At 53.0% G+C, this 20,697-nt stretch overlaps 1 protein-coding gene across 2 annotated transcripts in view; it reads left to right on the plus strand.

The window, feature by feature from the left end:
* The first annotated feature begins 523 nt into the window (after positions 1-523).
* The window catches only part of ACSS2 (acyl-CoA synthetase short chain family member 2), a 31,211-nt gene continuing 11,037 nt past the window's right edge, over positions 524-20,697 (plus strand). Inside the window, exons 1-8 of one of the 2 annotated variants that reach the window (XM_026042101.1) lie at positions 524-600; positions 696-891; positions 15,076-15,167; positions 16,307-16,410; positions 16,761-16,833; positions 17,618-17,693; positions 18,521-18,635; positions 20,380-20,418. In XM_026042101.1, coding sequence (XP_025897886.1) covers positions 773-891; positions 15,076-15,167; positions 16,307-16,410; positions 16,761-16,833; positions 17,618-17,693; positions 18,521-18,635; positions 20,380-20,418 — 618 coding nt within the window. In that variant the 5' untranslated portion in view covers positions 524-600; positions 696-772. The remainder of the gene's footprint in view (positions 601-695; positions 892-15,075; positions 15,168-16,306; positions 16,411-16,760; positions 16,834-17,617; positions 17,694-18,520; positions 18,636-20,379; positions 20,419-20,697) is intronic. The other variant, XM_026042102.1, reaches the window with a different exon arrangement.

Below are 20,697 nucleotides of genomic sequence, written 5' to 3' on the forward strand. Positions count from 1 at the left end.
CCTGCTGTGGGGTTAAGCACCAGGGCACTGTGTGAAATGCAGGGGTCTGCACGGGTGGAGACAGGGCCAGGGCCAGCAACAGGGGGCTGGGTGATGTGGGGCTGGGTGACAGTGGTCACCATGGGGCTGGGTGATGGTGGTCACCATGGGGCTGGGTGATGGTGACCCCAGCCCCGCAGGGGACGTGGCCAGAGCATGGGCGACACACGGGCACGGCTGGTGGGCACCCGGGCGCAGGGACACGGGCACAGACACCAGGGGCAGGGTCCCCGCCATGGGCAGTGTCACCCGTGGCGGGGAGGGGACACTGCGCCGTGTCACTCGCTGCAGGGGACGCGGCGCCGGAGGGGGCGGCGCTGCCGGCTCCCCTTGAGGGCGGCCCCGCTCCCGCTCCTCCTCCTCCTTCTCCTCCTCCTCCTCCTGCTGCTGTTTGAAGCGGCGCCGGCGCCGCGGGCCGCGCACAGGCCGCGCGCGCCATGGTGCTGCCCGCCGAGCAGGCCCGCGTGTTCCGCCCGCGGGCCGCGCTCCTGCCGGCCGCGCACGTCCCCTCGCTGCCGCACTACGAGCGCCTCTACGAGCGCTCCGTGCGCGCCCCGCACGGTGGGTACCGGCACCGATACCAGTACCGCCCGGCCCCCCGCGCCCTGCCCCGCCACCGTCCCCATTGATCCCCTCCTTGTCCCGGCTCTCCGCAGAATTTTGGGGCGACATCGCCAAGGAGTTTCACTGGAGGACGGAGCCCTCGGCGCCCTTCCTGCGCTACAACTTCGACATGACCAAGGGCAGGATCTTCGTGGAATGGATGAAAGGGGCCACCACCAACATCTGCTACAACCTGCTGGATAGGAACGTGCACGAGAAGAAGCTGGGGGACAAAGTTGCCTTCTACTGGTAAAGTCCTGTTCGGTTTGCTTTATTTCTCATAATTCGGGGTCTACGTGCAACGTCCTTGTGTGTAGATGCTACTGATGGCTGTTGAGGTGAATTTAAACTCAGTAAAACCTGGGAGGCTTTAATCTTGCCATAAATAGAGGTGTTTGCATCCCGTGAAGAAGCTGCCTTGGGATGCACTCAAGGAGCACAGTTTATTAGCAAGGATCTCCCCAACTTCTAGCCCTACCTTGACCTGGACTGCTGCAGCCAGGAGCAGTCGTGCGGCTTTGGGTGAAACGTGGGCAGATTCCTTCACAGTTTCCTCGTGAAGGAGGTAACTGCCCCTTTGCAAGCAGGGAAATGGGATCAGGAACAAGTAACATGCAAAAAAATGAATTAAACCCAGACCTCCCATTTCTGCCTTCTGCTGTCCTGGCAAGTTTCCCCACCGGTGGCTGAAAGGTTCTTCTAAAACCTTGCATTCCCCATTGAGCTCTTGCTTTGAGGCTGTATTACTTTGTGAAGGTCTCTAAAAGCTTGGCATCCCTGACATTGCCTCCAGGATGGCCAGGTAGCTTCCAGCCCTTTCTTGAGTCTGTTGGTTTCCCTGTTTTCAGAGTAGCTACAGTCTGAAAAATCATGTGAAGCTGGAATTTTGACAGTGATGTAAGATGGGCTTCACTGGAGACTTCTGAAATCCAGAGCTAGTGCTTTGCTGCAGACCAGGCTCAGCCAGCTCCTGGTTTCTGTGCCCTGGGTCGAGGTTGCTGCCCTGTCCGTTCTCGTTCTGTGCCAGGCGTTTCTCTTGCATCTACGTTTATGTCACCACATGTGGTGGTGCAGAAGCCAAGCAAGATGCATGCAAAGGTGCAGTGTTAGGGTAGCTTATTGCCAGTGCCTTCAGAGGATCACACGCAATACAAAGCGCTCAGCTATTTATTGATGAACTGTTCTGCACTAAATAAGTTGATGCAGATAAGGAGCCCCTCCATGTCACTGGCATAAGGAGACCACGTTCATGGCAGTTCAGCTCTCCCCATGCTTGTCTGACTGGGGGCTCCTACTTGAGTTTTCAGCTGTGCAGCTACTGCTTCACTAGAAGAGTCACCACCCAACAAACACCCAGGTTGACTTGGCCTCCAGCTTGTGCAGGAGAAATGGTGGCCAGTGCTTGCCTCTCTGCCAGCCACCCGTGTTCTCCAGCTCACTCCAGGGGAAAACAGCTTCGGTTTCTCAATGAGAACTCCTGTGTCAGCCTGTTCAGGTAGAGGTGTGGCCAGGTAAACAAGAGCCACTTGGCAGCCCTGGGCAGCACAGTTGGCATCAGTGTGCAAAGGGAGGCTGCTCATCCCCGCATCCTCCTCCTCCTCCTTCAGCACCTACACCTGTGTGCAGCAGATAGGCAGCCCTCAGCTTTAGCTTGTCCTCAAATTATTTTTTTTTCTCATTTCTGGCAGGCTCTGTGAGGGTGTTGTGATGCTAAACAGTATTTGCAGTGGGTATTAAAAAGGGGAGTGACAAACTGTTTGCATTGCTAAAAAAAAAAAAGCTTGTTTGGGGGGAGGCATTCGCCTCGTGTGCGTCATCCTGAGTGGTTGGTTTGGACGTGGGCATTGGGGTGTCTGCAGCTCAACCGTGAATGAAGATGCTCTGAATGTGACAGCACGAACATGTGGTGTGGGACCTTGGGGAAACAGGGCTGGGAGCTGTTATCTGTAACAGGAACAGGGCTGGGGGTTGTTGCTTGTGGACAGAGCCCTGGGGGATCCTGCCCAGGCCTTTCCAGGCACCTCCCTTTTTCCAGTAACAAAGAGGTGGCTTCTCCTTGTCCACATTTGTGCAAAGCACGGGATTGAGCAAGCTCAGCTTTCTGAAACCCTTGAAATTTGTCAGACTTTTGAAAGGCCAATAAAGAAAAGAGAGCCTACAAAAGCCAAGGAGAATTCCTAGGAATACATATATATGTATATATATTTAATGCCTTGGCAAAATATCTCCTTCTAGGTATGTATGCGTGGGGAGGGTTGGATGGGAAAGGAGCTAGGATCGTGGTGAGGAATCGGTGACTCTGGAAAGATGCAGGGTCATGGCCTTTGCTTTCCAAGGGGAGGAATGGGGGAAAAGGGAATGCTGTTTCCAGGCACTGCAGAGCCTTTCTAAGAAGTGAGTCCTGACCAAGATTCCAGCCCCTGTTGTCTATGGTCGCCTCTAGTTTTGCCTGGATGGGAAGGAGCTCGTGGTTCATGGGGAGCTGTCCTTGCCTCGCTGCTCTCAACATTCCTGCTCATCTCCTCCTGCAGAAACCACCAAACCCCAAGAAACCCCAAGAATATGAACCCAGGGATAACCTGAGGGCAATCCGTGCTGCTGAGGGCAATCCCTGCCATCCCTGCCACGGGATTGCTCCTGTGGTCCCAGGGGCAGCCGGCGGGATCGCTTCACACCGCATAGCTGCTACATAGGTGACATTTACCGTCACGCTCTCGTCCTCTGGGTGCCCTTAGGCCCGTGTAGCTCAGCCTGCGCCCGGGGCTGTAGGAAGCTCTTGCAGCCTCTCTGCTGCCTGTTCCGCCGTGATAGCTCCTGCAGCTCGCGAACGTTACGGGTATTTCTGCCCCTGCTGCTTTTGATTCCTCTTTCTGCGCTTGGCGTTGCTGATGTGGCCTGAAATGTAACGGAAAAGCCAGGAAGGGTTTCTGATAAAGCGCTTGTCTTAAATGTGAAATCTCTTTCCTAACTTGTGGGGGAAGACCAGAGCTGATGCTGCAGCAGATACCTGCCCTTGCTGCCACGGACCTTGCAGGCACCCTGGGTACATCATCTGGGACACCAAGGGCTCTCCCAGGAGGTTTGAACGCGTCCCAAGCCTTTTCTCTTGGCTTGTTGACTAAAGCTGGCCACCCGTGAGCTGTTACCATGCTGTGAACTCAGCTCTGCTGCACAGATGTGCTTAGTTGTGTGCCGAAATGCCCGCTAATAAAGGAGAAGTGTCTGCTTGGGCACCTTCTGGGGTAAAAATATGCCCGAGTGGGAATTCAGGAAACAAAACACTTCTTACAAAACTCCCCCGCAGTCTCTGTAATGAGACCCTTGGGTTAAACATTTTTTTTTAAACCTCGTTGAAACCTTTTCCATTTCCTGATGTCCGTACAGCAGAAGCACTAACTGGGGCACCTCATTTCCCAAAGCAGCCAGCCCGGTGGTCCCACTGGTACCAGGGGGCAGGATCTGGCACGCTGTGGTTTCGCCCTAGGCCCCGCTGCAGGGGCCGGCGTCGGAGGAGCCCGTGGGTTCTCTGCTCTCTTGCGTTTGTGTACGAGGGGACGTCCTTGGAAAGGAGAAGTGAAGCTGGCGAAGGCGTCAGGGCCTTCCGCAGCTTTGTTTAAATGGAAAAATAGCTGCCAGTCGTTGCAGCACTGGAATGACATGCAGTGATAAAATGGAATAGCAATGCAGCACTAAAATGCAGATAAAATAGAACACCAATGCAGCGCTAAAATGGAGATTTCCTTTATTTTTTTTTTAATCTAATAAAGGATTTAGGGGCTGTCTTCAGATAAATCTTCCTGCAAGAAGGAAAGTGAGAGCCCTGTTTAAAGCATAATCAGCCAAAAAGCAAAGCCTGCCAGTGGGGCTTCCAGCAGGAAGCTGCAAATAGCAGTTTTTGAGAGCAGCCCTCGGGAGAGGATAGGGATTTGCCTGTGAGCCTTGGAGCGAGCACGTGCTGGCTGCAGCAACGTAGGAAACTCTACACGTGCTGCGTCCCGGGCCGCACGGGCTGCCCGTAGGTGCCGAACCAGCCGCTGCTCTTGTTGCACTGGTGGCCACGGGTCAGTCTGGAATGTTTTATTCCCGGCTTTGTCACCTGGAATGTTTTATTCCCGGCTGTGTGACTAGGCTGAAGTGAAGCCAGATGCCGGCTGTGCTATCGTGGTGCTCCTGCTGTCCAGGTCTGGACCGTTTGTGTTGGCAGAACTGTCCTTGTCTTGAACTGCTGAGCGTGGTCCCAGCGTTTGACTTTGGAAATCTAGATCCATGAGGTGGTTTTATCCGCAGGCGCCTTCCCACGGGCCTCGGGACTCTGATGTGGCCCAGGCCAAACTGACTCTTCTTCAGTAACTTCCTGAGTGACTTGTCACAGAATCACAGGATGGTTGAGGCTGGAAGGGACCTCTAGAGATCATCCAGTCCAACCCCTTGCTCCAGCAGGGACACCCAGAGCACGGGGCACAGGGTGGCATCCAGGTGGGTTTGGAGACCTCCAGAGAAGGAGACTCCCCAGCCTTCCTGTGCAGCCTGTGCCAGGGCTCCCTCCTCCTTTCAATGATGCAGCCTTTCCAACACTGTCTTGAAGAGTAAACCCGTATCTTTCTATCGCACGGCTTGGGCAGAAGAAAGCAATTGCAGCAGCAGGAGGGTTGCGTTTACTTTGGCACGCGCTGATAAGCGCGTCCGTGGATGTGTTGGAGCTGGCAAGGGCATCCACAGCTCCTGGGCAGGTGCTGCCAAGGCCTTGCCCAGTGCTGGTGTTCCCCAGTCACTGCTCCAAAGGGCTCGCCTAAAAGCGGGCAGTTGCAGCGAGCTTTGTAGCAAGAGGCAGTTCATGGAAAACTTGCCGTGGGTTTCATCAGTAATTGCAACACTCCGTGCTCCTTGCAGCTCCCTTCTGCTGCTGGGAATTCTGGTTTGGACGGGGAAATCCCTGCAAACCTGAGCGGTTTTCTGGGGCACCTCCCCAGCGATGCATGGTTTGGCTGGGTGCATCTGTCCCGTTTTCTGCCTGCTTTGGAATACTCTTTTCTCCTACATTTAAAAGAAAACATCTCTGCTTTGCAGGGCTGCTTGGCTGCTGCAATAGGGGGAATGGTGGGAGCATTAATAAAGCTGGAATAAAAACAAGGAGAAAAGAAGATACTTGTAGTAGCTCTGACACATTCAGGCCTTGAAGAGGGGCACACTTGGTTAAGTTCTTTGGTGAAATTCTTCCTGTCCCCCGGAAAAGAAGCAAGGCAGGAAGTGAGGACATCCCGAGCAGTTTCCCTAAATTAAATGCAGATTTTTGAAAGTCTGGAAGAACTCCATGTAGTCACTGCGTGCAGCCTAGGCACAGAGCACAAACAGCCGATGGGAATCAGCTGGTGACACCAGAGAAATACTGAGAAAATGGACCAAAGCAGTAGCACTTCTTCATTGTTTTGGGTTGGCACAGTAGCACAAACAGCATTGAGGGCTTGTATAAAAGTGCAGGGTATAAAACTGGATAAAAACCAGCTATATAAAAGTGTGGTTTTATATACGCGCAACTCCAGGTCTGTGAAGCTGAAGGGATCTGCAGCTTGTTCCCAAGGGAGGCTCCCTGGCTTTCCTTGGTCGGTGCGTGGAGGAGGACAAGCGCTGGAGGCTGCTGGAGCTGCGAGGCCAGCGGTGGCCCAGGGAAGCCCCTGGCATAAGCCGAGCCCAGGAGGGAGCCTTCGTCCGGGTTGTGTCGGAGCTGTTTGTTCCTGGTGTTTTGCTCGGCAGCCCTTGGTAGCGATTCCTGGCAGGGAAACAGTATCTGTCTATATATATCCAAGGGAACGGCCAGGAAGTATTTGCCCAAATAAATAAGTCGGATGGCAACAGAGGAGGCCAAGATTGGATGGCATCCACCCAAAATTAGGTGGCAGCCGCTGCAGGAGCTTGAATGGGAAACTGCAGAGCCGCTGGCCAGGGGGTGCAAAGGGCTGTTGCGAAGGGCCTCCGTGCTGAGGCCAGGGAGGCTGCCAGGCCGCCTCCATCCATGGACAGGGCTGTGGAGAGGTCCTGGGAACTCCAGACCGGGGGGATCTGACTTGCATCTCTTGGTGGGTCTCGTAGTAAGAAATAAGGTCCCTGTGCACGGGGACCAGGGCAGCCTGTGGGGAAAGTCAGCAGAGCTGCTGGAAGGGGAGGTCCTGCCTCGTTGACCTGCTGGAGCTCCATGAGAGGGCCAGTAAGCCCACGGATAGGACTGTTTTCACACATCCCTGGATGAGGTTTCCCAGGAGAAGTCACTTCAGAAATCAACTGTTGAAGCTGCAGAGGGCATAGACCGTGTCCATGCTGTGTCTGTCTTCCTCTTGGCATGCTCCATGTAGGTGACAGCAGCACAGATCATGTTCTCCAGGAAGACCTTCAGCAAACTGAGTTCCTCAGGAATGGAAGTGGTGTTTTTATGGATCTGGTTAAGCCTTGCCCTTTGCTTCCTGTCTTCTAATGGTCACTTTTCATGGTCAGCTGCAGGTTCCTCAGGGCTTGGTGTTAGGGCTGGTGTCTGGACTGCCAAAGGTGGTGGGCTAATGTGTCCCCATAAAGCTGTGCTGCTGCTAGGGACAAAACATTAGACCCTGTTCCTGACCTGAAAAAGGAGTATTTTCTTTGCTCTAGTCTAAGACTTGCTGTGAAAATCCTGCTCCTGAAGTGTAGAATCTCAGTGTAAATGAAACCTGTTTTCTCTTGTTCATCGTGTTCTTCTTTGCTCTTTCTTCCTCGTACTGCTCCCCAGATGGATCGAGAACCTGCTCTGGTCCTGCAGCACTGGGGATCTGGGATGTTTCCATGAATCCCTTCTTTCATCACTAAAAAGGTTGGCTTACAACCTTACAAGGCTTTTCTTGGGAATGCTTCTGTGTGTCCACATGCCCAAAACGCACTGGGACAGAAGAGAGGGGTGTATGCGAGCACATACAGTAACTCCTGGATGTTCTCCTAGCCTGTCATTATATTTTGTAACACCGGTATAGATTACAGACACCTGATCTATTATAAGAATAGTTTGCTTACTGCTGGCCAGGGCTTTGTGATTACATGGCAGTTGTGGATGGGGGATATTGGCAGGAGAGGTGAAACTGTAGGTCAATAAATGTAGTTCATGGGTAAAGAGGTTGGTGAACTTCTGGGCAGATTGAGGACATGCCCTCTTCCGTGGAGGATCCGAGCCTTCAGGTTTCCCTGTCTCTAGAAAACCTGATTGTCTTAGCTGTGTGAATGGTTTGTGTGGACTTTCCAAGCAAGGTGGTGTGAAAGGAGCAGACCTGGAGAAGGAATCAGGCCTGCAAGTCCTAAATGTGGGCGACTTGCTGTGATTAGTGGTGTTTACAGAGGACAAGGTGGTTGGACTCTGCAAAAAGAGGTCCCTATCAGGTGCTTGTTACATGTATGAGGATCCCCCATGGGTGGTTGGCTTTTTGTGCCCGTTGGGCTCTCTATACCCCAAGCCTTGGGCTGTAGCCTTGATCTGCCAGCGCTTTGACAAAACTCCTTCAGCCTCACCCAGTGATAAGCTGGGCTTTTCCTGCCTGTTTTTGCCTCCGAGGCTGTTTCAGAGCTATTGTCATGCCTGGCGCAGGGTTTCAGTTCTCTATTTGCGTTTCTGCATGCTGTTTGTTGAAAAGATAGCTCTGGTTCTGCAGTGAGCATGGGGTGATGTCTAAACAGGGCGTGGTGCAAAATCACCAGACCTTGCAGTCCTCTGTAAATTGACTTTTTGCTGTGGACATTCAAAGCTGGTCACTTTGGCAGGCGGCCCCCTTCCTCCCATGGGAATCCCTCCAAGAGAACTGCTGGCCTTCCTGGTTCCTTTTCCACATCTGCTCTACCCGATAGTGAGGCATGTTCTGCCCTCTCATGTTTTCTTCTAAGATATTTCTAATATAGAATGAGATGACAGTCCAGCAGATGACATCTGGCCACTGCCTCTGGATGTCTCCAAGGCATGAAGCTGAAAAATCTACGAAAAATCCAATTAAAGGCTCTTTCCTGTCCTGGGCTTGATGGATATTCAATCACCTTACCTGGCATTTAGTGTTTGTAGAAAGTCTTAAATAGCTGGCAGTGTGCTCCATCGAGAGGTGCAGTGTTCTCCAAATGGGATGTTTGCTGGCAGCTTGTTGACCATTTTATTTTGTGCAGGATTTTGTGTTTCATGGTCTGCTTGCAAAGGGTTTAAATGAAGAGTCAGCTCTGTCATACTCAAAATAAGCTCTCCTCCCCTTGCAAAAGTAGTCTGTGCTTCTCTGACAATATTACTTACAACAAACATCTTAGATGTTTCCTTCTATGTCAAAATGCCACATTCTAGAGGGTCACTGAATATAGCAGTGATTTTTTGAGCCGTATCTTTCTCCAGGTGGGTTCCGTGCTTCAGTCATGGCTCAGGGAAGAGTGACGTGAATGGTGGTTGAACGTCAAGAAAGTATATGTTTCTTTAGAAGCCTCTGATACCTGTTCAAATTGTGAAAGGCTGCAAATAGGAGCTGAGACTGCACTTAATTCTCATGAAAGACAGAGATTGAATGCTGATTTTTGGGACACTTGCAGGGTATTTGGTATTCCCACTGCATTTCTGTGCTGGCAAGCTCTTGCTTCCTGCACCAACAGCCTCTGGGGAGGTTAGAAATACTTCCACTGCTCACAGGGATTTCTTAAAATGTCAGCCCCTGACACCCTGCATGGCTTTGCTTGGACTTGGTAAGTTGGCCTGTGCTTGCAGAATTGGGACTGATATTTTAAAAGGTGATCAGGGAGCTGATTCCATGTTCAGAGAGCAGGTGGTGGCCCAATGTCCCTTTGGAAATACACTGCATTTTCAGCTGGGTTGTGAAGTATTGGCTTGGTAATGGCCTCAGTTGAGTCCATTGGGCTGGAGAGAATGGGCACGGGGTTGGATGCAACATGTCACCCAAGGGTGGGACTTTGTTGTGGCAGTGGGACCTTGCTCAGGTACATGGTCAACTTTCGTGGTCAAGTTGGTCTGACTCAAACAGAGACAGATCTAAGAGCTCAGTTAAGTTGGTCCTACCAGTGTTGATGGCGACATCAGAGAGGGAACTCATAGACTGGCTTGAGTTGCTGCAGAGGAGGAGGTCTCCGAGTTAACTACATTCATTTAGAAAGCAATGCTCTCAAAGGGATTTTGCCTCTCCCCAGGCTTGCTGTGCTGGGTTGACATCAGCAGTTTTGTCTCCAAGTTCTCCTGAGTATTCCAGGAATCCTCTTTTGCCAGCCCTATGAGGCCAAGCTCTGGGTTACACAGCTTTCACCTCTTACTTGATCCATGTCATGATGAAGCCGGGTCTGAGTGTGGCAGCCGGGAAGGCAGAGGGTGACGTTGCTGCCAAACCGCTTACCTGAACATCTCCCCACCCTTCCCAGAAGGTATCTGTGGGACGTCGGGAACTGGATGGCAGTAACCAGGGGCTGGGGCTGCTGTTATGAAATGTTCTCCTGGAGTTTTTTTCATCCATTTTAGCCCTACTTGCTTGTCCTGGAGTCCCACTGGAAAATGCTTCCACTTTGGGCACTCTGTTTATGAGCATTTCCATACTGAACAACCCACATGCCAGCAAATATTTACATTGTTTGTCAACGAAATGGCATTTTTTCCCAATTATTTTGTACAGCTGGTCCTTCCAGACTTCCCATTTCAGCCTGTTTTGGCGAGGGTAGATTTTAAAGGGTGCTTCCCTCCCAGATGCCTTTTGGATGACGGATGGCATGAGCAAGGCCGGGCGTGGAGGGGGATTCTTGCCTTTATTTTTATATTAAGCAATGCCAGCAGCTGTAGCTACCAAGCCCCCAAGCTGCCTCCTACCAAACCCGTCTTCAGGCCACAGCTTTCCTGGTTCCTCTGAGATTAATAGAAGCTAAATGGCCCCAGATGGGGGTTGGAAGCCACCAGGAGAGGTCCTAGCTGAGACCTGAAGCTTTTATTGCTCCCGCGCACTTATTCCAGACACCAGCCCGGGAGCTCCATCCATCTCCCCGTGTCCATGCTCTGGGCACAGACTCCTGCAGCAGCAGGAGCTGCTGGCTCCACCAGGGCTCAGAAGGGGTTTGGGGCTGGGACTGCATTTAGAGTGAGTGACACTTAGGAGTCATATTTTTGCCACCGTCCTGGTGGCTTCAGCCATGCTGGAGGCTCTTCATGCCCCTCCACCGTGCAGGTTGTCCCCATAAAGTTGCTTACTGTTATCATCACCTGGGAAGGGGCCCTTGAACTCGTCCCTTCCTTGTCTCAACCTGGAAGCCCCGGTTTTCTCCTGGGCTTTCTTCCCACTGGTTTGAATGCAGAGCATCAAACACCACTATTTTGTGGGCTGCCTGTCCCCAAGCCCCAGCTGTCCTTGGTGATTGACAGCTGTCAGTCTAGGAAGGCTGGGAGACAGCCCTGCTAGGCAGATGCTGCTCTGGAGAAACTTGTCACATTTGTGTCACTGCTGGAGGAGGAAGCTGCCTGATCTTCAGCCCGTTTCTTCCTGCTTGGGAGCATTCACAGGGTCAGGGAGTCTTTGGCTTCGTGCCGTAGCTTGTTCACTTTTGCTTGTGTGTTTTTTTCCTATTTAATGTACATTGATTGCCAGAGAATCTGAAGCTTCTCATAGGGGTATTGAAGCCCTTGTCAATCACAGCTATCACTGACAATTACCCACAAAGCTGTAATTCCCGCTCATGCAACCCGTGCTTCCCACGCTGCCGCTGCGCTCATCTCCTGCTCAGAGAGGTTATCATCATGTTCTGGAAGTCTGGTGCAAGACAAAGGCTGAACAGCATCACTGCTTCGTTTTTGGTTCATTTTTGGGTCACTTTGACCTGTTCTTTTCTGTGAAATGCTCATCTCGTCCACTGGGCTGTAGCAGCTTAAGCAGTGACAGCCTCTACCTGCTACCTCTTGCCCTGCAGCTGAGAAGGAGCAGCTAAGGGAGGCTGGTCTTGCTTGGGTGGGCAAATAGAGCCGGCTGGCCGGGTTACACCAAGCAAGGCACTGCTTGGAGAGCAACTCCTGTGGCTGGTTATGGGGCTTAACACAGCGTGGTCACTGTTTAACCTGCTCCGGTGCAAAACCACGAGCCGCTGATCAAGCTGAAACGGAGCCCTAAAACCCCACATCTGGTTTCACTCTTTCCCAGGCTGCTTCCCCTCAACCTTCTTCCTTCCACCTCTTCCATCGTCTGGCTTCACAGGGTCACCACACAAGTTACTGCAGCCCTCAGGAGTGTCACCATTGCTGCTGCAATCCCATTTTCCTGCTGCACCGTGTGCATGCAACACTCCGTGTTTTCCTGGCCTGCTTGGTCACGCTTGCAGGGAGATTAACCTGGGTTTAGCCTTTGCTCAGCGGCCATCAAGGGAAACCTGGCGACAGCTCTTGAGCTCCGAGGCCAAAACTCTGCGCTGAGCCGGCCATAGGTCTGTGAACCTTTTTCCAAGGAGTATTTTGCCGCAGATGTGGTGTGTGTTTCACATCCAAAGTTTTATTCCTCAGCCTTCTTGGCTTGACTTTTTCACATAGCTGCATCTTGCTGGAGCCAGAGGAGTCTCATTGCGAGGGAATATTGTGAAATTCGTACTACCGTTAAATGCAGGATTCAGTTTGAGGGAGAGGAGAAAAGCGCCGGGCTCAGACCCTGTTTCACAACGTATTTCATCAAAAATGTATCTGGGAGGCTGCCAGATGTGTTGAAAATGGGTTTTTACTTTAAAAAGAAAGTTTGCTGCTGGATGGGAGCTCACAACCCAGCAGGCACAGCAGTACGGCTGCTGTCTACTTTCATCAGCAGGGCCTAAAAAAGATGTATTGAGTGTGTTCAGATTCCACGGGGCACTTTGTAGGTGCTTTGGTGAGCACTGTAGTGATGTTTCATGTTATTTCTGCGACTTTTCTTTTCCAATGGAATGTGGACGAGTCGCTTAGCCACTGAGCACCGCCAGCTCTGGCTTTTCTCAGTGCACCGCAGGGCAGGTGCCGCGCGCAGGGCCCCGCAAGCCCATTTTGCAGCACAGAGCTCTCCCTCCGCCCAGCGCCTGTGCTCACTGCTCCAAGTCTGGAGCACATACTATTTTTATTTGCATTTTATTTTGTGCCAGAGGAGAGGGCAGAGTAACCCCTGCCGCTGCAACGCGCTGAGTGTAGCTGTGGGCGCTCCGAAACCATTTCCAGACATGGGGAGACAGAAAGCAGTCGCTTGAGAGGCTGCTCAGGGGTCCCTGCAGGGCCGCGGGGCCTCCTTTGCTTTAGAAACGTGGACGTGACTCGCTTTCCATTAAGGAAAAGGTGTTGTTAAAATACGGAATTGTTGCTTTGAAGCCTGAGGTGCCTTTCGTTGAGGTTGGGGGAGCGCTTGTGCAGTCCAAGCTTTAATGCTCTCTGGAGGCCCTTGCTCGCTGGGGCCGCGCGTGTGACGGAGCCCGGGTGCATCCCAGGCCTCCCGTCCCCTTCCCGGAGCCGGCGGAGGACGAGGAGGAGCCGAGGGCGCCCGGGAGCGTCGCGTGAGCCCCGACGCGCTGCCCATTGGCTCCGGCGCCGTCCGACCCGCGCTCCGGGTGCCGCCGGAGCAGCCGCCCCGGCCCAAAGCGAATCAGCTCCCGCAGAGCTGGGCACGGAGCCCAGCGCCGGCCGGAGCTGCCCCGGATCCAGGCTGCTCCGCATGGCCCTTGCGGGGACGTGCTCCCAGCTTCTCCTTCCGCAGCGGGAAGGGCTGCAGATCCAGGCACCCGTTTAACCATCTCTCCCGTTGCCTGGCTTGCTGTGCTGCTGGTCTCCTGTGGTGTTTGGTCCTCCCTGATGCTGTTTGTCTCCTTGGGATGTGCAGGGGCTGTTCCTGGGGAACGGCGTGAGAAACGAGGAGGTTCCCTCATGTTTTTTGGAAAAGCTCTTCTTCCCCCTGTGCCCGATGGGGTCTGTTTTAGGCAGAATTCAATCAATATTCCCTGCTGGAGCAAGGGGGTTGGACTAGGTGATCTCTAGAGGTCCCTTCCAGCCTCAACCATTCTGTGATTCTGTGAATGTTTCTGGAGGCTCCGGCCTGTGACATGGTCAAGGTGGTTCCCAAGTTAGGCAGAGAAGTAATTCCAAGGTGCAGCCTTCAGATTAATATGTGTAGGAAGTACCTTAAGGGTCAATGTAGGGAGGAAGGGGCCAAGCTCTTCTCAGTGGTGGCCAGTGACAGGACAAGGGGAAATGGGTGTAAGTTGAAACACAGGAGGTTCCACCTCCATGTGAGGAGGAACTTCTTACTGTGAGGGTGACAGAGCCTGGAACAGGCTGCCCAGGGAGGTTGTGGAGTCTCCTTCTCTGGAGGTCTTCCAAACCCACCTGGATGCCACCCTATGCTCTGGGTGTCCCTGTTGGAGCAGGGGGACTGGACTAGATGATCTCTAGAGGTCCCTTCCAACCTCAACCATCCTGGGATTCAGGCAGGAGACCCCACGGATGTGCTACAGGCTTCTCCCCAGAAGTGTAGCCTTTCATTTGGCTGCATGTGCTCCTGGGGACACTTTTCTAGGGGAATTACCAGCTGAGGACGACAGCCCCTTATTCCTTAATGGATCACTAATGTTCATGCTCTGACTGCCTCAAGGAGAGGGGTGGGAATGTATAGTGTGAAAATACACTGTCCTAGTGTGAAATCATTGGAAATTCTCTTTCTCAATCCTCTGATCTGCTTTGAGTAGCGCTCTTCACCAGCGGCTGAAGGTACCACGTTCCTTGTAGCTGGCTTTTACACCCAGAGCTCCATATTTCCCTGGGGATGTGCCGTTTCTCTCCCACCTCTTCCCCTCAGCGTGTGTCTCATGCCAGTGTCAAGGACCCGCTCAAGTGGCACCTCCCTTGCCTGCCTTGTGGAGGACCACAGGGAGCGTGGCCCAAAGCAGACGTGACACCTACGAATGTACACGGGTTTATTTATATATGACCTTGGAAAACAGGACAGCCCTTGGCATCCCACTGCAGTCCATCAGGCCATAGGCATTTAAGGGCAGGGTGCTGCTGCACGCCAGTGCTGGCCCATGTTTCATGCACACGTGTCTGCAGGCATTAAGTGAGTGTGAGCAGAGGTGCCATACCATAAATCCAGGCTTGCTCTTGAGTGTGGGCACCCTTAGCTCTGGTTTTGTTAGCACCTTCTTGCCTCTATTTTCCCTCTGTGAAAACACTAGGGAATTCCACTGCAGGAATCTGATTGCTGTCAGGGGTATTCTACATGGGGATGGGGACTTTGGGCTGAATTTTCCTGCTATGGGGAAAGTTTGGTCTGAGAAGGACTTTGTGGGGTCTGGTTACGCTTTGCTCAGAAGGGCAAGCAAGGACACAAAAGTTGTCCAACACCAAATACCTCCGAATTTGCACAGTCACTATAACCTTGTAATGCTCTTATACTAACAGATATTGCCTTGCTTTTCCAGGGAAGGGAACGAGCCTGGGGATTCTGCGAAAATCACATACAATGAGTTGCTGCACAAAGTCTGTCAGTTTGCCAATGTTCTCCGCAGCCAAGGTACGCAAGGGGAGCCAGGGGAGTATGGCAAAGTTGGGATGAACGAGGCCGGGATTTTGGAGTTTGGGTCTACCTTTTGCACAGCAACTGGTTTCCTTGAGTAATTCAGGGCAAAATGCTTCGCTCTTCTGTTTTGCTTCTATGGAAGAGTGGGGTAGATGGAGATTTGCTCTCTGTGAACACTAATCAGAGCTGTGTGGGGAGGAACCTGTGCTCAGGACTGCCTGCCCTGGGGTTTTCTGGCTTGCACAGGTTGCATTTTCATCCTGTCTGATCAGAACATGGAGTATTCGTGGCAGTTTTCTTACAAGTTACCTTCTCAGGTGTGTACCCGCTGTGTCTGGACAACCTGGAGGCCTCTCTGTCCGTTTTCTTGCTCTTTCATTACTGGCACGATGCTCCTCATGCTGCTGGGTGTTCTCAGGTTGCTGGCCTTGGCCAGATGGGCATTGCTGAGAAGTGGCAGTGCAAGTTCACCCCTTGGACGTGAGCTCTTGCCTGCATTACAGAATCACAGAATCTGGGTTGGAAGGGACCTCTAGAGATCATCTAGTCCAACCCCCTGCTCCAGCAGGGACACCCACAGCACGGGACACCGGGTGGCATCCAGGTGGGTTTGGAAGATCTCCAGAAAAGGAGACTCCACAGCCTCCCTGGGCAGCCTGGGCCAGGGCTCTGTCACCCTCACAGTAAGAAGGTCTTCCTCACATGGAGATGGAACCTCCGGTGTTTCAACTTACACCCATTGCCCCTTGTCCTGTCACTGGCCACCACTGAGAAGAGCTTGGCCCCTTTCTCCCCCTTCAGGTACTTACACATATTGATCAGATCCCCTCTCAGCCTTGTCTTCTCCAGAGAAAACAGGCCCACCTCACTCAGTCTCTCCTCATAAGATAGATGCTCCATTCCCTTAATCATCTTGATTCCCTTAATCATTGCTGAGGCTTGTTTAGTTCTAACGCCAGCTGAAGCTTTACTGTGTACATGTCACTGTTGAAATAGAATCATTAGCTTCTTCCTATATTCTCTTCTTTCATGGTTATAGAGTCCAGGTTATGGAGCGGGTAACACTTGCAGCCACAGTTGTTTTAACAGGTTATTAACGTGGAAAAATGGCATTTTCATTTTCTCCCTCGCAGGTGTGAAAAAAGGAGACCGCATTTCCATCTACATGCCGATGATCCTGGAGCTGGTGGTGGCCATGCTTGCCTGTGCCAGGATTGGGGCTCTTCATTCCGTCGTGGTAGGAAGAAGCTCTGCACCTTGGGCTCTGCCCTGAGCTCTTGGAGGGGACAACAGCTCTGTGATCACAAGAGCGAGGGGAGGAGCTGGCAGAGCTGGAAAGATGGGTGCTGACTATGAGATGGGTGGAAATTGAATTGAGGTGCTGCTTAGTTTCCCTCTTCGGCATTTAACGGTGGAATGACGTTTCAGGGGTTGTGCTGTCTCCCCTCTGATAGGTCCCTGGGGAGTTTCCATCTCCTTTAGCTCTCCCATCTGCACCTGGTGCTCAGGGTTGTGTGGGGTGAGCTGCACAGCTGCTCTTGCTTTCTGTGCTGTTGCTTCCTGACCACGTTGTGCTGTGTTCATCAGTTTGCAGGCTTCTCAGCAGACTCTCTCTGTGAGCGGATCCTGGACTGTGGTTGCTCTCTCCTCCTTACTGCAGGTAAAACGTGCGCCCAACTCTGCCCTGTCGCTCTTTGTTATCCAAAAAATCTTAATTCCAAAAACCAAATGAGCTCGGATCTGGAGGAGGAAGGGCAGTGCTTCAGCTGAGCTGCTGCAAGGCAGACAAACTGCTTGTGGCTGTTCTGGAGCACTGTTTTCCACTTTGGATGTGTGCTGAGGTATTTAAGCATCCCTCCCACTTTGCTCTGCAAAGCATGTTGTCACCAGCTGCTAATAACACAGGTTTGAAAGCGTCTCATCCGTGTCTGGCTTCGAAATAAGCCAGATGTTTTCAAGATGCATCACTTTTTGGGCGGGCTGAATACGAGAATTCCCTCCCTGATTTCAAGGAAATATTTGTGCTGTAACTCCCAGCCTTGTAAAGCAAAAAGATTGAGAAAGTGGTAACATTTTTTGTGCAAGTCCACTGCCTTTTCCCCAACTGCTTTCTGTGGTAGTGATGTAACTATTAATAGGTCCATGCTGTGGAAAGGGCCCGTTAGACTTTGCAGTCTGTTCTGTCCCTGTCAGAATATGCCCTGGAGACTCCTTGGGTCAAATCTGACCTCTCCCAGAGAAGGAATTTCACCATTTCTCCTGGTATTTGCTTCTCTAGGCCAAAAGAGCTTGTTAGGAAACCTTTCCCAGTGGCTGCCTGCCAACTTCTCCTCGCTGCAGTCCATGAGTTCAGCTTAGCCCTCCTGCAGCGGCTCCGTTGCTTCCCACTGTCCCAGGCTGTCCCATTGGGGAGCCTGTCTGACGTTTTCCTTGGGCTCTTGCAGATGCCTTTTATCGAGGGGACAAGCTGATTAGCTTGAAGCAGATTGCAGATGAAGCCCTCCGGAAATGTAAGGACAAGTAAGTTTGGATTCTCCTGTAAGAAGCATTTCTGCTGGAGCTGCTCCATGCCCAGCTGGCTGTGGACACATTTCTCTTCTCCAAGCCCTGTCCCTCTGCTGCAGGGTCACTGGGGCTTGCATCCCAAGGTTGTCCTGAAGTCTGCAGGACCCCATGCAGGGATGACATGGGGCTGCCATGGGCAGGGAGCCCTTTCCAGTCATAGGCACAGCCTAAACTGAAGGCCTGTTTGGCAAGTTCAGGTTGCCTGTGAAAGGAAATTCTGCCAGAGGGAAGGATGCTGATGACAGGACTGTTAGGGAACACCGCTAAGTCCCTGTTGGTGGATGCACTGGCAAAATGCACCAAGGTGCCTCCTCCTGTGAGCTGCTGTATCTGGAGAAAGGAGTGAACGTGAGATCCACAACATCGTCCTGGTGCTAAAGACCTGCACCATGGCAGGACACAGTGGTAGGAGCTGATGGGCCTGATGTCTCCTGCCCCTGTCTGGGGGCTTTGAGTGTGTGGAAGCGGCTCCTTCTCCTGCTGGCAGGAGAAATCACTGGAGAAAAGCTGGTGGATTGAGTTAGGACGTGGAGGAGACGACCAGGAGAGGGTGGGGAGAAGGCGATGGAAGCACCTGTGGGCTGCAGGGATGGTGCTGGAGGCCTCCTGCACAGATGGGGTCAGGCCCATGGGATGTGCAGCCCCTTCTCTCCGGGAACAGCAGCTCTTCCCGGTGATCTCACGGCACGGGCAGGGCCAGCTACAGCTCAGCCCGCGTTGCTGCAACGTGGGAAGGGCCGGCTCAGCCCGCACTTGTCTCAACAGCCCTGTCCCCTTCGCAGGGGCTTCCCTTTGGCAAAGTGCATCGTGGTCAAGCACCTGGGGAGGGGAGAACTAGCGGAGGACGGGACGTGCAGCAGGTCGCCCCCGCTCAAAAGGCTCTGCCAGGAGGTGCAGGTATGTTCCTGGGCACGAGGGGAGGTTGGGGTGGGTTTCATATGGGTCTGAGCCCAAATCAACTGATGGGAAACTGCTGCAGTGCGTCCCTGGGTGCTCCTGGTCCTTCCTCCCTGGGTTGCATTGCAAGAGGTGTGAGAAAAGCTCCTGTGTCTTTCCAAGATCCTCTCCCTGCTGCTTCCTTTAACACCATCACTAGCTGCCAGCCCATGGAGCCCTGCAAGCACAGCAGGGAATCTCTTCCAACAGCCTGGAGCCTGTAGGACCAGGACAAGGTGCCTGTTTCCCTGCTCATGAAGGACTTGTCCTTCCGAATCCTGTATCCATGTTCCCCGTTGCGCGGGGAGTCGTGGCCTCCTGCGCTGCAGCTGTGGAAGTGGGAGGGGAAAACAGGAGCTTTCTGCTTGTGGCCAGGATGCAGCACGATCCCACAGCGTGATAACGGCTCGTCGGAAGATGGAAATCGTGCAGCTCCTGTGTAGCTGACATGAGCAAGGCACGTTCTTCCTTTGGTTGTAGCTCTGGGGAGTTCCTGGGCCAGGCAGTGTACGTGCCAGTGCCCCCACCTGGTAGGAAAGGGCTGTTCTCAGACTATTTTTCAGACTGCTTTCAGACTGTTCATGGTCTCTGGCACAAAATGTGTGCCCCCTTTGCTGGTGGAATTGGGTGCCATGATGGCTAGTGGGAGCTGACGAGGGCACGCGTCTTCTCCAGTGATTGAACTGGGGCAGTTGGCCCAAGTCTTTGCAGAGGGACGTTGGGTACCTCCTGCTAGTGCACTGAGCTATTCCAGGAGCTGAGATTTGGTGAGTGCAGGCATCAAACTCAGAGTACAGCCTGAGTAAAACCCAGAAATGGGTTTTTCTTGGAGCATGCATTCGATTGAACATGGGGTGCCCTTTCAAGAAGGGATGGCCTGTGCATATCCCTGGGACAACAGGGACAGTGGGTTATGTGTTTTTGAGTTGGTCTTGTCTGTACAGTGGGTTCATTTTGTGGAGGTGGTGTCTCGTGCTTGCCCATCTGGGCAGGAACATTGGCCTCTCCCTACCCTCTAGGACAGGGTAGCTGCGAAGGGGTGGGAAAACTGGACCAGGGCAGCACTTTGACCCTGTGTTCCTGGTCAGGAGGCTGTCGTGGTTGCTCTGGGTGATGGGAGGTGGTTGTGCAGAATGTCCGAGGAGGAGGAGGCTGAAGGGACCTCCGGCTCCACTGCTGCTCTTGTTCAGACACTGTAATAAAGGCGTTTTTAACTCGTGAGTGTCTTTGGTGCCGCGGAGGCTGCACATAATCAGGGGACACAGTGGGAGTGGGGAGGCTCTCACAGAATCAAATCACAGGATGGTTGAGGTTGGAAGGGACTTGTAGAGATCATCTAGTCCAACTCCCCTGCTCTGGCAGGGACACCAGGAGTATGTGGCACAGGGCGGCATCCAGGTGGGTTTGGAAGATCTCCAGAGAAGGAGACTCCACAGCCTCCCTGGGCAGCCTGTGCCAGGGCTCTGGCACCCTCACAGGCAAGAAGTTCTTCATCACATGGAGATGGAACTTCCTGTGTTTTAATTTACACCCATTACTGCTTGTCCTGTCACTGACCACCACTGAGAAGAGTTTGGCCCCTTCCTCTCACCTTTGGAAGGCACCACCTGGCCTGGGCCCTGCACCGGGGAGCCCAGTACCCGACACGTGTGACGTGGATCCTCCGCTTCTCAACTTTCACACCCTCTTTGTGGATTTTTAACAGGAAAAAAAGACTGGGAGCTCAGAGAGACCCCACCCCAAGGTATTTATGTGTGGTGCTGCCTGCCTCTCGCCCCGCTTCCCGCCGGCGCTCCCCCTTTCTAACCGCTCTGCACGGCCTCCACACGCGTGGCCTCCTCATCGGATACCCGCAGTTGCATGTTAGCAGTAGATACCACTAGCTGCTTGGCTGCGCTCACTGAGGGTCTGCCACCCTGCCCAGCAGAGTGGGCGAATGTGGTTGAGGCTCCGCTGGGTGCTGCAAGGGCTGGAGGCCCCATAGAATCCTTAAGGTTGGAAGGGACCTCTGGAGGTCATCATC

Source organism: Nothoprocta perdicaria, unplaced genomic scaffold, assembly GCF_003342845.1.
Source record: "Nothoprocta perdicaria isolate Ctin4 unplaced genomic scaffold, notPer1 scaffold_3, whole genome shotgun sequence".
Classification (NCBI taxonomy): domain Eukaryota; kingdom Metazoa; phylum Chordata; class Aves; order Tinamiformes; family Tinamidae; genus Nothoprocta; species Nothoprocta perdicaria.